The sequence below is a fragment of the Micropterus salmoides genome, unplaced genomic scaffold (assembly GCF_014851395.1).
Source record: "Micropterus salmoides isolate LMB-PRFRI ecotype aquatic unplaced genomic scaffold, ASM1485139v1 Ms_hic_scaffold_20, whole genome shotgun sequence".
Classification (NCBI taxonomy): domain Eukaryota; kingdom Metazoa; phylum Chordata; class Actinopteri; order Centrarchiformes; family Centrarchidae; genus Micropterus; species Micropterus salmoides.
In genome coordinates, this window is record NW_024041151.1 from 6,993,297 (window position 1) to 7,009,329 (window position 16,033).

The window sequence follows — 16,033 nt, forward strand, 5'->3', positions numbered from 1 at the left end:
TATTTTGAGTGAACTCCATCAGTCCGAAAACAAATCAGCAGGTGTGGATGTAATTAATACCCAAGGAATGTGCTCGGTCCTGTGGGTCCACTCCCCCCTGCCCTCCCCCACAGCTCTCATTCCCTGCTGCAACCCACCTGTCAATCACACACTGTCCTCAGGGATTCCCCTCATCTGTTGAAATCCTGAAGCGCTTACATAATGTCCTGAATGTTCCCGCTGAGGAAATTCATGCTTGATTCAGCTGACTGATGTCTGTCTGCCTGCCTGCGCTCTCCTCTCATCCATGCCTGGACACTGCATGGAGGTGTGGAGAAAAAAACAGAGCAGAAAGGTGTCAAGAGAGAATTACACTTACACATAAGAGCTAATTAATGTAGAGAAAAAAAGCAGCATGCGTCTAGACTGGCAGGGGAAACTTAAAAGAGTTTGCTGAAAGAGCCCCTCTGGATGCAGAGAAAAACGGCATAGTGTTCTGTTAAAAAGAGCATAGACACTGTCTGCTGGGAGCTCTTGCTTAAGAAAAAGATTAGCGCTATAGTTCAGCAGGGCTCAGTACAACTTTACTAAGATTGACTATGGTGTCAAACCGTGGTGTTTCTGGTTTTAGTTGCCCAGAGGTTTCTGCTTCAACTGCTGTAAATGGAATTGAATTTGTGGTGCCCGCAGCATTTAACACATTTAAGAATTGTATTATCTTTGTAGAAACAGTGTCTTAGTCACTCTGGATAAGCTAAACACTTGGCATGATACCTCCAGGACTAAGTTGGAGAATATGTTTTTATGTTGGATGGTAATGTTTGTCAGTCAGTCCTCCACACCAGACTGAAATATCTCAACTATTGGATAGATTGCCATGCTATTTTGTACAGACATTCATGGTCCCCAGAAGATGCATCTTACTGACTTTGACCCCCAGAGTTTTAATCTAACATGTTTCCCTCAGGATGGATTATAATGACTTTAGTGATCCCTTAACTAATGTTACTGCTATTAAAGGACTGAGGTTAATGGCAGGTTTAAAACCTGTGTTTTGATATATTTTATTCTGATGATATATATTCAATATTCAGTTGTTAATGTAGCTGCATGAGGCCAAACAGTCAAACACAATGATTATCCCTGTGCTCCACTAATTTTAATGAGGTCTTATTATTATTATTATTATTATCATTTCAGGTTCAAAATTTTATTTAGGGATTGTACCAGAAAAGATGGTTAACATGGTTTAATTTTCAAAAAACACCATATTTTTGTCATTATTGCAGCACCTCTTTTCACCTTGTGTGTTCAATGCTCTGTTGAAGCTACAGAGAGAAGCATCTCACTTTTATTTGATCTGTGTTGGGAGTTGCACATGCGCAGTACCTAGTCAAGGACTACTAGCCAATCAGAAGCAGAGTAGGGCGGGTCCTGTCAAGCAAGGCAGTATCCAGCATCCATTCTAGACTGGAGCAAGTTGTTTTAGAGTGGTAAGTTATATGTCATACGTATAACTGCATTTCCTCTACGTCAAAGTAACAACTTTATGTCCATTGACTGCCTGAATGTCTCTAACATTATTTTTGATAGGATATTTTTATTGCATATTTAGGTGTTTGATTGTGTGCCACACAAGCTGCTATAGGAACATTATGATGCGTGATACATAGTGATGCATGTAGATTACGGAAGTAAAGGCTGGACTACAATCGAGCTGTTTTCAGGCAGTTCAGGAGTAGTGTTTTCTGTGGTAACTCCCTTTGGGGTGGACGTTGGGCTTTTTCACTTTGCAACCCTATTGCATGCACAGAAAAGAAATATAACCCAATAAAAGACAAGTTAAAAACTGCTTGCTTGCCAAAAAGCAAAATACCACCTCTTTAACTGACCCTCTCTAATTTACATATAAACCCTGCAATCTTCAGGAAAGTGGAGGTTTGAAGGTCTGACCTGAGCTTGAACCCTGCAAATCTAATCTCAGGAAGATTCATACTGCATCTCCGATGCCCCATCACCAGAACTACCCTCCCCCTTTATTACAGATACAAAGCCATTCAAAGAGGAGCCATAAAACAAATGAGCTGTGATAGCATCTTCTTGAATACATGCGCTCAGATGTATTGTTTGTGTGTCGCTACACAAATCAAAAGATGTCACCAGTTTGTGCAGAATGCAGCGATGTTGATATTCAGTTTGATATTTGTAAGCTAGCGGTTGTGCTGCTTGCTCTTCATATCCTGCAGCCTATAGGAGAGCCTTCTCTGCAGTAGCTGTGCATAGATAGATCCAGTGGCTGTCACCTGTAATGAATCACTAGCTCTCAGCATCACGTCTGTGCAGCTTGATAAGACCCTCTACTTTCAGCATATCTCTCCTATCACCTCAAACACGGAGAAAAAAAGAAAGAGGAAGAAAAAAAGAAAAGGCTTATTTTCCTCTGTGTGCATTATTTCTGGTGCTGCCTCGTCAAACAATCGCATGTCCCCCTCCACATACATTAGCATTTTTATTAGCACGTAGAGGGTAAAGTGGATTATTTACTGGCCTGACAACCCCCACCCCTCTTTACCAACCTTTATGCTGCATGTTGCCGGAGAGAAGAAGAGAAATGACCCTGACTTTCTGCGGGAAAGCAACAGCAAGAGACACCTGGACTTTAAAAGCAGGGCTGCGAGGTCATCAAGGCTGCTGTCTTCCCCCCACAGTCACTTTAACAAATATACGTTACCAGACAGTCAATTCAGTCAAACAGTATTAAATTGGAGTCAACTGTTTTCATTTTACTACAAGAAGTGTTTGATATACGGACAATGGTTACTAAAGACATATCAAATTACCATATTAGATATCGGTCAATAGAAAAATTAAATGCAAACACATCTTCCATAAAATGGAGCATTTGTTAAAGTATATAATTGTCTGTTCAATCGAATAGCAGCGGTTGTAACTTAATCTTTTTACACTTAAGTTTTGTCATGTAATGTGGTTCCCCAATGTTTGATATCAGAGACCGACCTATCATAGACTGTCTACACCCAGACACATGGACTATCACAATTAGAGTTGTAAAATGGAAAACTATACCTTCAGTCCATTCAAAACACAATCAGATTGATCTACAGGGTTGAGTTAATCGATTCCAGCTCTGCTGTTTATATAGACTTACATTTTATGTGTCCTCTCAGTGACCTGTCGATAGCTGGGAAATAACAGAACCAATTTCAGTTTGAGCTGTGTTACTCCACTGATGCACTTGGAAAGCACCACTTAATGATGATCAGCTGATGTTTAGCAGCTGTGTGTGTATTTGCGTTCAACTCTCTATGCATGCCTGTGTATATGTGTCCAAGACCAATGCAATACAAGGCCACTGATACCTGCATTGTCACTGGGTGTCAGACCAATCTAACAGCAGAACAAAAACAGTTAATCTTTAATATGGTGTAATTTCTTTCATTAATGTGTAATGGACACAGTGTACAATTGGCTCCGAGTACCTGTGCTACAGCTATGCTTTATCTGTTTTATTGTGATTAAATGTAAACCTTTCAACGATACTTGGACTTTGAAATTGATCTCCAGCACTTGCATTAAAAATAAAGGCAAAACCTTTAATATAAAAACATTACCAAATACTGTATAGTACAGTAAGGACTTGGCCATATCACAATTAGTTAGGTTTAGGCAACAAAAAAACTTGGTTAGGTTTAGGAAAACATCATGGTTTGGGTTAAAATAACTACGACACTTAACTGTTAAATTACATAAGTTATGTAACAGTACATAACTAAAAACAATCAATATTTTTTTGTGGTTTCCTGGGTGAAAGTCACTCGTAGCATTCAAAAATGACACAGTTGGGCTACTCCTAGTGCTTTGAACTATGACTGTGATGCTAAAGGGCTTCCCAGTGCATTACAACCTGATGCCTTGTGGTCTTGCGTCTATGTGACAACTTGTGAGTGAGAACAGGTTGTATTGGTGCATATATTAGCTAGTGAGAAACAAGAGATTGTGGCGCACATGCTAAATATTTGTTTGAAATAATTTAAAAACGGTATTGCCATTACATAATTTGTCCACCAGAGAACACTGTAAACTGTCCTAACTGTCTAAAATGTCCTGCTCAGTCAAAGATCTTCGTCAATAATGTTTGTTTCATATTATGTATTTATGCTTAACAAATTGAAGTCTAAAATATCAGCATTGTACTTGCCTAAAAAAGAAATGGGGGCAAAATCCCATCAATACCAGTCGGGCAATAAATGTAATTCAGGTTTGGTGCAGCGAGTCCAGTTGTCTGGTTCTCTGACATTTGTTTGAATTTGAAAGCTATGTGTGTTAAGGGTATACATGCACGAACGAGTGCAAGTTCAAATTTTCTCCTCTTTCCAAAGTGCGATATGTGTTTGATTCACTCAGCAGTTTCACTAACAAACATTTTACTCTAGACTTTGAGTTCATTTACATCTTCTTCTCTCCCTCTCTGTTTCTAGGTAGCATTGTGTATCTGGGGATGATGTTTGGAGCTTTTTTTTGGGGCGGCTTGTCAGACAGAGTGGGCCGTAAACAGTGCCTGCTGATATCCATGTCTGTCAATGGCTTCTTCGCCTTCCTCTCCTCCTTTGTCCAAGGCTACAGTATGTTCCTCTTGTGCCGCATGGTGTCTGGCTTTGGGTGAGTTCACTCTTCTCTTCTCTTGAATATTTTTCTGCTTTACACCCTGTCCTCCTCAATGTGTTCGAGCGAGCAGAGCCCCTCTGAGGGCTTCTCCCTCTCCAGCCTGATATGTCTTCCCACCGGTTCCTCTACTGCCTCCCCTCCTCCAAAGTCAAAGCACATGACAGAAGGTTATTCTAACTGTCTGGCACCAGCCCATCCTCCTCCCCTGAGTGGGAGAAGAGAAGGAACAAAGCAAAACAAAAAGGTCTGCAGAAATGAGCCAAGCACAGTAAATGAACATCTGTGTGTTTTAATGCTGGTGTTGATTGCTTGGTTGCCCACATCCTTCATAAATGAAGCACCCTCCCACCTCAGTGATCTGATATGCCTGTTCATATATAACTTATACAGGTCACCTTTATGTCAAACGTCAAGCTACTGAGCAAACCAATTTACAGTAAATCATATGAAACATGAATAACTGTGGGACACAGTTTATACCATAGCATTTTTAATTGGACCAGTGGTGATGACTTAAGCTGATTTGGGTCTATGATGAGCCAAAATGGAAATGAAGGTCAGGTGAGGCTGTTGTGAGCTTGCAGACACTCGTGTGATTAGTCCAATGGCGGGTGGTTAGTTGGACCCAAGTGCAAATACAGAGTACAGGAGACGTTGTAAAAGCCTACTGGTTTATTACTGGTTCATGATGGCTGATGTAGCTTGACATGAGCAGGGGCAGTCTGGTTGCTTTTGGCGAGGTTCGGTTCCTGAAACAAGTTTGGCTGTAAATCCCAGCAAAATGGTCACTGGCGTTCCAACAAGTGCCATGAGATGTAAGGAATAATCTGGCGACGAGTCACAAGAAGTCCGGGGTATTTAAGCCATGATTTGATTGGACGATGAGGAACCAGTATGTAGCTGCGCCAAGTGCCCAAACTGTTGTCAGGCACAGTACACACCTACACACAACTACCAACACACACAGACAGACAAGAGGGAAGGAGAAAACATGGGAGACACAAGAAATACCCTAGAGCCACAGCCTTCTGCCAGAACACTCAGTTTAATCACCCTGTTGTGGCAGTAGAGTTACCTGATTTGCACTTTAATTACAGATGTATAAGCTTCTGTATGCAGGTGTGTATTTATGGTGGCAATAAAAGAAATGTATTAGCTGTGGGAATATGTAACATTTTTGTGGAAATCTGCCTAAACAGATTTTCTAAGGAAATGCTGGGTTTTCCATCTTTTTTACAACCTCAGTCTGGGAGAAAGTCGATCCAGCATCGAGGTGTTGTTGCAAGTTAGACAAGATTCTGCTTGTTTCATTAAGATAGTCCTTACCTCATACATTTTGCTACCATTGTATGTCTCAACAAATAGAAAAGAGAAAATGACAATTTGTCAAGTCACACAGACTGGGTTTCAGTGACCTTTACAGTAATGACTTGAGCAAAAGTTTATAGGAACAAATTGTAACTAAGGACAAGTCATTATAACTCTATGATTTTTTTTTTTATCTTAGAAAACATATATTTATATATATAATTATAAGTCAAACAAATTTGATCTAACCAATCTAACCCCAAATCAAAACCTGAGCATTGGCCTACTACATTCAAATGTGATGGTTTGTGTAATGCTGATATTTTTGAAAATTTGAATTAGCTCTTAGTGCATAGATGCAGTTAGAAATCAAAATATTAGCTCAAGTGAGACAGCTGGGCTGTAACATTATTTTGATTTATAGATATTGTGGATATTTTGTGTGTACGTGGACAACTAAAACTAGACATTTCTTAGATAAAGAGCCCCGAGACACAGGGAATATGATCTACAATCTGTTGAAGCCACAGTCTGTATGAAGTTCAATGATCGAAATAAAAAACTGATGGTAACCACAGCTATAAAACAGATTGTTTTGTGTCCTCCCACTGATGTACATGAGGGAGAGCAGCACCTTACAATATAGTACATTAGAAACAGCAGTAGAAAATAATTAATACTTCTTTCACACAATCAACTGTATGTAACAAAGGTACAGTAGTATAGTATTCACTACAAGGCTATTGTATCCGATTGTGTTATATTCATCAATAGAATCTTTAAGCAGGTTAAAAGTAAAATGGATGGAAACTGATCATTCAGCTTTCATGATGTCTGCACCACAACAGAGCAACTTGTTGCACAGTACAGATCAGACTTTAAAGCTGCTTTAATTAAGTTTTTTGTGTTAACAATGGAACAAACGACTGACATTCTGACAGTAGAGATAATCAAACTCTGCAGTTCCTGTTAGCTCTTCGGATGGTTTTAGTGTTTTTTATCTCCTTGTTTTGGTTCACTCTCACCGCTCTCATCAGCCTCATTTTTGGCCACAGCAGGTAACAGCGTACAGCAAAAAAGCTCTAAAAACCACAGACTGTATATAAGCATTAAAACCTGCATTCTTTCTAATGACCAGCAGGGGGCGACTCTACTGGTTGCAAAAAGAAGTCAGATTGTGTAGAAGTCTATGAGAAAATGACCCCATTCTCACTTGATTTGTTACCTTGGTAAACACTTTTTTCTATTGAGTTTATGGTCTCAATCGCTAGCATGGCAAGTAGCTACAGTGACCTGTTAATCAGGATAGGCGTAGCAATGCATATCCTCCCCACTCCCCAGCTCCTCCCTCTCATCCATATATGGTCATTTCTGGTTCCAAAAAAGCTTGATGGTGTCGGCCAAAAAGCCAAACTCAAAATGGTCGTCCACAAACCAGTGGATGAGGTCACGGTAGCGACACCCACTTCTTTTATATAGTCTATGCTAAAATCCAACTGTATTCTACCTGCCTAGGAATGATCAACAGAGAGAAAAGGTTAGTTGGTGAACATACTGAAGCATTTTGTGGCCAGCCAAGAGCCAACTATTTCCCTCAGGAGTTAGTAGAGACCATATCCTGTGTTTCTTCTGATTAGCACATTTCTAAAACTGTCAAAACACTACTCCTGAAGAGGTCATGTTATCCTTTTTGGCTTGTTTCCTCTCCTTTATTGAGTTACATAACTTTTTTGTGCATGTATTAGGTTTCCAATGTCAAAAAGCCCAAAGTCCACCCCATCTCCCAGAGAAATAATGTTGACACAAAAAAGCAGTTTCACTCTAAAGCTGTATACTCACACAAACTAAAAATTAAATTATATTGTATTGTTTTGTAATGGAAGTTGAATGGGCTCAAGAGCCCCAATAGCTAAAGGGAAGCAAGTGAGCAACTAAAATAAATACAGCATCCTTTAACACACAGCAAGTGTAAATGCTTCACACTTGTGACATCCTTTTTAAGTTGCCACTTCGCTGGAGTCCATCTCGACACTGATCTCTTCTTCTTGAATTCATTCACTTGTGAAATGGTTTGTCATTTGGTTTTTAATTTTCTGACATGTTTTTTTAAAACTCTGTAGCTGTGAAACAAATCAAGCAGAGAGTCATTGCAGACACAGATGGGCTCCTGCTGACTCCGATCGACACCTCACTGATGGTCCAGTTCAGTGCAGCTACACCTCGCATTAACAGAATGATGTGACATTATGTAACTGTATTAACATGGGTTGATTGTAAAGTGAGACATCATTACTATAATGAAAACAGGAAAAGGAAAAGTGAAGCTGCATTAAAGATTTAATTATAGTCTGTGTGCTTCAGTATGGTGCATTTTCATTTTCTTTGGTCAGTAGATTTTTCATCCAACAAACAATAAATTCAACCGGACTGTGCCTCTGCTTTTTGATTATTATTATTATTAGACTTTATTGTCCACCTTAGTGGAAATTTGTCTTCGACTTCTCCGAACAGATATACAACAGTGACACCGCAGTTAAAATTACATAATAAATACACACAGTTAAGAGTACGACACTGTACCACCGTCAACATACAACAACAGAAAATGGAAAGCAGCGCGGCTGATGGAAATAAAGTAGGTTACGACCTACAATAAACACATTTGAAAATGCTTTAAGTTTAAATTCAGTGCCTGTATGGCATGGGGAATAAAAGATCTCTTATAGATGTTCCGGCTCGCCCTTGGGACCCTGAATCGACGGCCAGATGGGAGCAACTCAAACTCTGAATTTAGTGGGTGTAGGGTGTCTGCTGATATCTGTCTGGCCTTCCTGAGTACCGCCCTATCAAATACATCCCCAGGCTGCCTTTGTGACTTGCCAATCACCTTCCCTGCAATATTAACAATTTTGGAAAGCTCGTTTTTGTCTTTCACATTCAAGTTGCCATACCAAGCTGTTATATTCAACTGTAAAATGCTTTCTACCAGGCCCCTATATGCCATCTCAAGAATGTGGTAACTGACCCTAAAGCTCCTCAGCTTTCTAATTAAAAACAATCGCTAGTTAGCTCTCTTAAAAATACTCTCTGAGTTTACATTAAAACTTAAAGTGTGATCAATGATTGTACCCTAGTACTGCCGGCTGTTAAGTACAGCAGGGGTGATGTTACTGGCCCCTCTTGATTTCGTTTGTATTATAAGTTCTTTTGTTTTAGTCACGTTAATTTCCAGTTTAACAGTCTGACACCAGTCCTGGCTAAAATAGGCTTCCTCATGTGCTGCATTATTTTCTGTGAGAAGTCCTACCAAGGCCATGTCATCAGCATATTTAAATAAACTAACATTGGTGCTGTGCACAGTCATCTCATTTATATAAATTGAAAACAGCAGAGGTGACAACACACAGCCTTGTGTTGCTCCAGTATTTATAACAGCCTCGTCTGAGTAGACCCCGTTCATTAAGACTCTCTGAATGAGCCCACCATTCACATTCATCCTACAAAGTTGTTCTAAAAGAATATCAATCTGCACAGTATTAAAAGCATAAGTAAAATCAATAAAAAGAACCCGAGCAAGTGATTTTGGTTGTTGTAGGTGTTTAGCTATTTGATTCACAAGAGTAAGAGTTGCGTCCTCTGTGCCCCTGTGTGACCTATAGGCAAATTGAAGGGGGTCCAGTTGATTCCCAACAGAGGACATAAGATGGGTGCTGCCCACTCACTCTCCATACACTTGGCTAAGAGTGGAGTGAGTGCCACTGGTCTAAAGTCTCCAAGGGCTGTAGCCTTAGAGACTTTAGGCACAGGTATTATTGTGGATTGCTTCCATGAGTTTGGAAAAACACCACAATTCAGCAAAATCTGAAACAGCTGAGTAAGAATCCCTTTAAGCTGTTGAGAGCATACCTTTAGCACCCTTCCTTGGAGGCCATCAGGCTCAGGGGCTTTGTTTGGTCTGATTTTAGAGAGACATGTATATATAGGTATAGGTTAGACAGTAGGCAAAAGCAATGTGTTTCATTTAGGAATCTTTCTTGTGACATGGTAGCCTTCTGCCCCAGCCTAGTTATGCTACACTGTCAAAATCACATTTCTCCTTAATGGTCAATATAAGTTAAATATATTAATACAATCTAAATCTAACATGCCCAAAGGCTAATTACATACATTTACCTAACTTATGTACAGTATTTTGTCTCATGGGCTATTGAGTTATGTAAATTTGTTTCAGATTCACAGTTCATGTGCTCATTTTGACAAAAAGAGAAATGCAAACCAAATGATCCCAAATGATTTTCTGTAACCATAAATCTGTTCTGCATGTTCATAAATGTTTATCATCATTCACATTAATATGATTAAAAACAGAAGCATACATGGCTAATTACAGCAAACTATATTTGCAGGATTGGTGGAGCAGTACCAATAGTATTCTCGTACTTTGCGGAGGTGTTGGCTCGGGAGAAGAGAGGAGAGCATTTGAGCTGGCTGTGCATGTTCTGGATGATTGGAGGAATTTACGCCTCAGCCATGGCCTGGGCCATCATCCCACACTATGGTGAGTGATACCTCTCACTAATGTACCAATCATAACAATGCCACACAGGTGAGCACCAAACACCACTTTCTGAGGCTTTGATTTTGATCAGTCTTTTTTAGTTTGCCTGTTTTGAGTCCACCTATAAAACCTTGGCAGCTGTCTGTGGATATTTAATCTGCTAAAGCTAGATTAAAGTGCATTATAATAATAATAATGTGTGGAGGAGATAAAAGCATGAATCAGCGAATGAGAGTAACGATCTTGGGTATATGCCTTAGTTGATTGAAACAAGACTGCACTGCTGTAGTCCACTGAGCTTCAAATAACGGCTCAGAGTTACAAATTACACCAAGATTAGAGGCTTCTAGCTGTTAGTAGCAGTAGTAATAGTTTTAGATATGTCACCCGCACTAGAAGTTACTTGGAGTCATTCAACTGTGGGGAATTTCTGGATATCCAGAATTACGTATAGGTTAAAAAAGAGACAGTCAGAACTGCAGAGGCGGAGATATCTTGGTTTTTACTCCCTACTATTGGTCAAACACCAAATATGCTAGATCTTACATTTCCTATAATGCAACTGGATAGTGTGTTTGATTAAACCCCTCCCCCGCCTTATACGTAACAAGTGTAAGTCACTTTGGATAAAAGCATCAGCTAAAAGAATAAATGTAAATGCAAACTTCCAGTTATTAAAGCAGGCTTTCTTTTTTAAAAAAAGTCTCAATACCAAGTTGAGATAACCCTAATGACATTGTCAGGGTAATTGTTTCAAACCTTGGAAAGCTCCCTGCAGAGCTACTGAGAACATTTCTTTTCACAGGCTGAGTAGTTCTCCTCGTAAACATCAAAGTTGGCAACCCTTCACTGTAAGATCCGCAAGACAAGAGATGATGGAAGACACGTCACTAGTGCCAGGCATACAGTTAATGACCGATATATGTAACATTACAGTACAGTACATACTCCATGTGCAAGAAATGATGCATGAGATATGTGTTTTTACAGAAGGGACACAGAAACAGATACAGACAGTATACAGAAACTGAAAATGCATAGTGTAAAGTAAGGACAAAATGACTCAATGTACATCTGCTTTCAGCTCCAGCGACCCAGGTTCCAAACCGCAGAAGTTTCCCACTGTCAGGAATCACTCGCATCACTAGTTTAAACATAACTGCAAATAGAGATGGCAATAAAGTTTGACTAGGCGGTATGGTTCTACTTTTGATGATGCCCCCTTGCTGTAGTGATGCATATACATCGCAGCATGATAGCTAACATGTAGAGAGCACTGCAAATAATTCCTTTCATTTAGAAATCAAGACCCTCCAGGGTTCACACAAACACAAAGAAGGTGGCAGTGTAGGTGGAGGCTCTGACAATAGCAGCAGCTGAAAAGGCAATAAAGCACATGTCTGCCTACATGGTAAATATGTACATAAAAGCCTTTTAAATTTGTAACAGAATCAGTGTACTGAGATACACAAGGGCGTGGCAGGCAAGCTGTCAGCTGACACAGCAAAGAAGGATGAAATGTTGAGCCAGAACTATGTCGTTTTAATTATAAGGAACTTTTTACCATAAGCAAAACCTAAATGGATCATTGTTTATTCTTCACAGAACTGAGGTCCACAATGCATTTTCTGCTTAGTCAGTATTTGTGTGTTCATTTCATGTAATTTTATGTGACAGTGTAGGAGGTAAATATATATAACAGAAGGAAAAAAAGGTTGGCTGATGTAACAAATCTCATAACATATGGTGAAGGAGAGCTGGAGGATAACAAAGAAGGGAGGAGGTGTGTGTCAGAGGATAAGAATAAAATGAGTAAAATGAAATCAATCTGGTGTGGAAGGGTGTGGACGAGGAAAGAGGAACAGAGAAAGAGATTAGGAGGACAAGGGAGAAGGAGAGGTGGAGAGTGCGTTTGATTTATGTGGCCTCTGTCAGGGATAATCGAAAGGTGAAGGGAAACTGCAGAGGGCTAAAGGGAGGCGGTGAGAGAAAACAAAGAGAAGGACAGAATGAAAAGGTATTAAAGGAAAGAGGGGGGGGAAAGGATGAGTGAAGAGGAAGGGTTTCTTTGTTTGCCATTTTCAGGGCCATGTTGATCAGATATAATGAAGTTTGCTCTTGGACCCTGGCCATCAGAACACCGTGTGTGACTCTACAATGCCCGGGCCCCAGGTTGATTAAGTACCTCGACCAAGTGGTATTCTTATCTAGAATAAAGTCACAAGATCAATACAAACTTCACTACAACATGTAAAGAAAACTAGTTGATGAAGTGGACTCTTCTTCAGTTTGATAACATCACCATACTGTGCAGGAAAGACAGAACCTGTTGCTATGGCTTCCTTTGAGAATATTTTTAGAAAAGATACATATCAAAACATAAATATGAAATGTTTGATTAACACTTACCGTCAAGTGCCTCATTTTAATGTTATGATTATTAAGATGTCTGTCCTGCTTGAGTTATCGACACCCTTAGTCACTGGTGGTAACACTTTTTTTTAGCTATGTCAGTGTACACAAAGCAGCAAAGAATAACGGCGTGGCAGGCTGTAGGCTTTTACAACCTCAAGATGAGCTTACTGTGAAGGAAACTGAGGGCAGCGCAATGCAGAACAGCGTGACATGATTTGTTTCTCTTTACTGCTCTAATGCTCTCAGCTCTGCTGCTAAACGTTACCAAAGTCAACTAAACTCATTTTGAGCCTGGTACAATCTCCTGGAGGAAAGACAACACACAGTGGCACAATGCAAGTTCCACATAGAGATGCAAATAAAAAAGTAATGGTAGTGGTAATACAAATGATAATAAGACTGATAATAATAATTGTAGCAGTGGGTGTCGGACTCCTGACAAATACCTGCTGAAAGCGACAGAAGAACTGTGATCAATGTCGCTGATATCAATGACATAAAAATAAAAAATAGTACACTAGATCAAATGCTGCATCGTTTCGTGTAAAGGCACTTGCCGGACTACTAGAGGGGTAATCAAAGAATGTAAATACATTGAATGGGTGTTGCTGAGAAAATGCACAGGCTTTGTATATGTGTCATTTTATGTACTAATATGTACTGGTACTCTGATCACCTTTTTATCCTGTTCTCATTGTTCCCACTTGTTGGTGATTATTTCCTGTTACCTTTGTGAAAAGTATTTACGGCAACAACACAAATATATATATTTTTTATATATATTTTTCTTGTGATATCCAGTCACGCAGATTTGGTTTTATGTGTTCAGGTTCTGACACATTCTGAGTGTGATTGATAAACAGCTTATTTTTTCCAGAAAAAATATTCATGTTACTCTTGATAATCTAACTTTCAATAGATTTCTTAGGGACTATTTAAATTAATTGTGACAACAGTATTTATTAAAATTATTATTTTCCTTTTGTGGCTTGTTTGCCTTCAATAATTACAGTATAAACACCAAAATAAGAAGTTATTTTTAATGAGTAAAAAGAAAGTGTGTCCGCACAGGCTCACAAGCACATGGACAAAGGTAATTGTGTCTCTTGTGCCGTAACTGACTCTGAAGTACCTAAAAGTATAAGTTTCCATCCAGCGTGAGAGGGCCGGCTGAGGCTCATAATTGAGGTCAATTGATTAGACGCCAGTGTTTTTAACACATTTTTTCATCAAGATGCAGTGGTGTGTGGGTAATAGGTTCTGCCGCAGTGCTCTTTGTATTGACTGGTAGACAAAGCCCAGATAACTGTATGTGTGTGTGTGTGTCATTTTGTCTCTTTTTAGGGTGTTAGGAATGTGACACAGTAAACTCCAAGAAAATAATTAGTAAATTCTAAGAAAAGAGAATCATGCAGCCAGTGTGTTCATGCACACACCTAATGCATTAAAATTTGTGTCACAGCAATGAACGATGGCCAAGGACAGCGTGCGTATGTGTGTGAGTATGTTGTATGTGTGTGAGCGTGTGCAGTGTATGTGTGTCTCAGCCGTGCTCACTTACTGTAGAGTAGGAGCATAAATCTCGCTGAGTATTTGAATCAGTTAGCCATCCCCTCCAGTCCATTAAAGCTATAATCCCCCTAATGAGGTTTGTACTGGTACAGGCTGGAGCAGCCCCACGGGCCACACACAGACACACAGACACACAGACACACACACACACACATACGTGCTAACATCCATGCCAACATACTTTCCTGATGCAGATCGTCTTCGTTTAATTATGTTTTTTTTTAGCACTTTGAATTTGAAAACACAAATAACAGGAAACAACGCTTTCTAGTTATCAAGTATGGACAAATTTCAGACACAATTTCCCATTATCTTCCTATGTAACGGACTTCTAAAATCCTTTGCTGGACACAGACATACACATTTTAAAACTGTTGGAACTATTACAATTTGAACAGTGTACATACAATTAACATGAACAAATGCTTTTGTGTCTGCTACTTTTCACAGTTAAAAATTTTAATCATATTTGTTTTGAGTTTAACAGTTTAAATGCTTCCGATGTCATTCCTCCATTCAGAAATAGTCACAGGTTGACTCACACACAGCTCTCTGTCTCTCCCTATGGCAGTGAGCACTGCTACAAATATTTCTTAGAGATTCTTGCAATACTTGCTATATTGTGCTTCATCTACTGTATGTAGTACACATTATTCTTTTGCCAAATATATAAAACAGCCAATGTGGGACATGTCCTTGAGAGGGCCTGGAGGCTCCTTCTCAAGAGCAACAAACCTCACAGGAACTAAACTAATGAGGCATTCAAGCATTCACTCCTTACAATTTTGTAAAGGTAAATATATAAATATATATGTATTACCAGTAAGTGATGACCACACAGAAAAGACTTGGCTTTCTTGACTGGATTATCCCCTTAATGAATAATGTCAGAGACGCAGCACTCTCATGATCTTAAGCCTGAACACGGCACTTATCCCGTTGTGTCTCTCTCCGTGGTTCTGAAAAGTTCAAACACAATATCTTTTGAGTCTCTCTCAATGGTGGCAAAACATTCAAACTCAGGCTTAAGCTCCAGGACCCTATAGCAACTTCACAGAACACCCTATTGTAACCATTTGGACATGAACTAACAATGCTGATCACCCTATGAGGAACCCACCACCATGTCCTTGTACACATCCTAAATATGCTGTCCCAAATATTTAGAAAGAAATGTTGCCTTTTCTCATATCTATTGCAATTAATAGAAATATTCAGGTGAGATAATAACAGGGTGAAATTGAAAGAGAAAATAGGAGAGAGAGTGTAAGAACGATGTATCTACAGATTCCAACGGAGTGTGCACTGACACTGGGGAAGCATTTGACCTGCAGGTAAATTAATTTCATTAGCTTGTAGCAGAGAAACACATGTATGTTTGTTTCCATTAAGAGACTGAAACATTAATCATGCGGTCCGACTAACCTTTACAGACAGAAAAAAATTAAAAACTGAAACTACAAGAACTATAATGTCTTATGTCTTTTCATGTTAGCAGGATTAAACTCTGGCCTG

The 16,033-nt window shown here is 39.4% G+C and overlaps 1 protein-coding gene across 2 annotated transcripts in view; it reads left to right on the forward strand.

The window, feature by feature from the left end:
- Positions 1-16,033, forward strand: part of LOC119914793 (synaptic vesicle glycoprotein 2C-like) — a 47,211-nt gene that overhangs the window by 19,124 nt on the left and 12,054 nt on the right. For both annotated transcript variants that reach the window (XM_038734315.1, XM_038734316.1), the window contains 2 exons: positions 4,479-4,659; positions 10,380-10,531. In XM_038734315.1, coding sequence (XP_038590243.1) covers positions 4,479-4,659; positions 10,380-10,531 — 333 coding nt within the window. The remainder of the gene's footprint in view (positions 1-4,478; positions 4,660-10,379; positions 10,532-16,033) is intronic.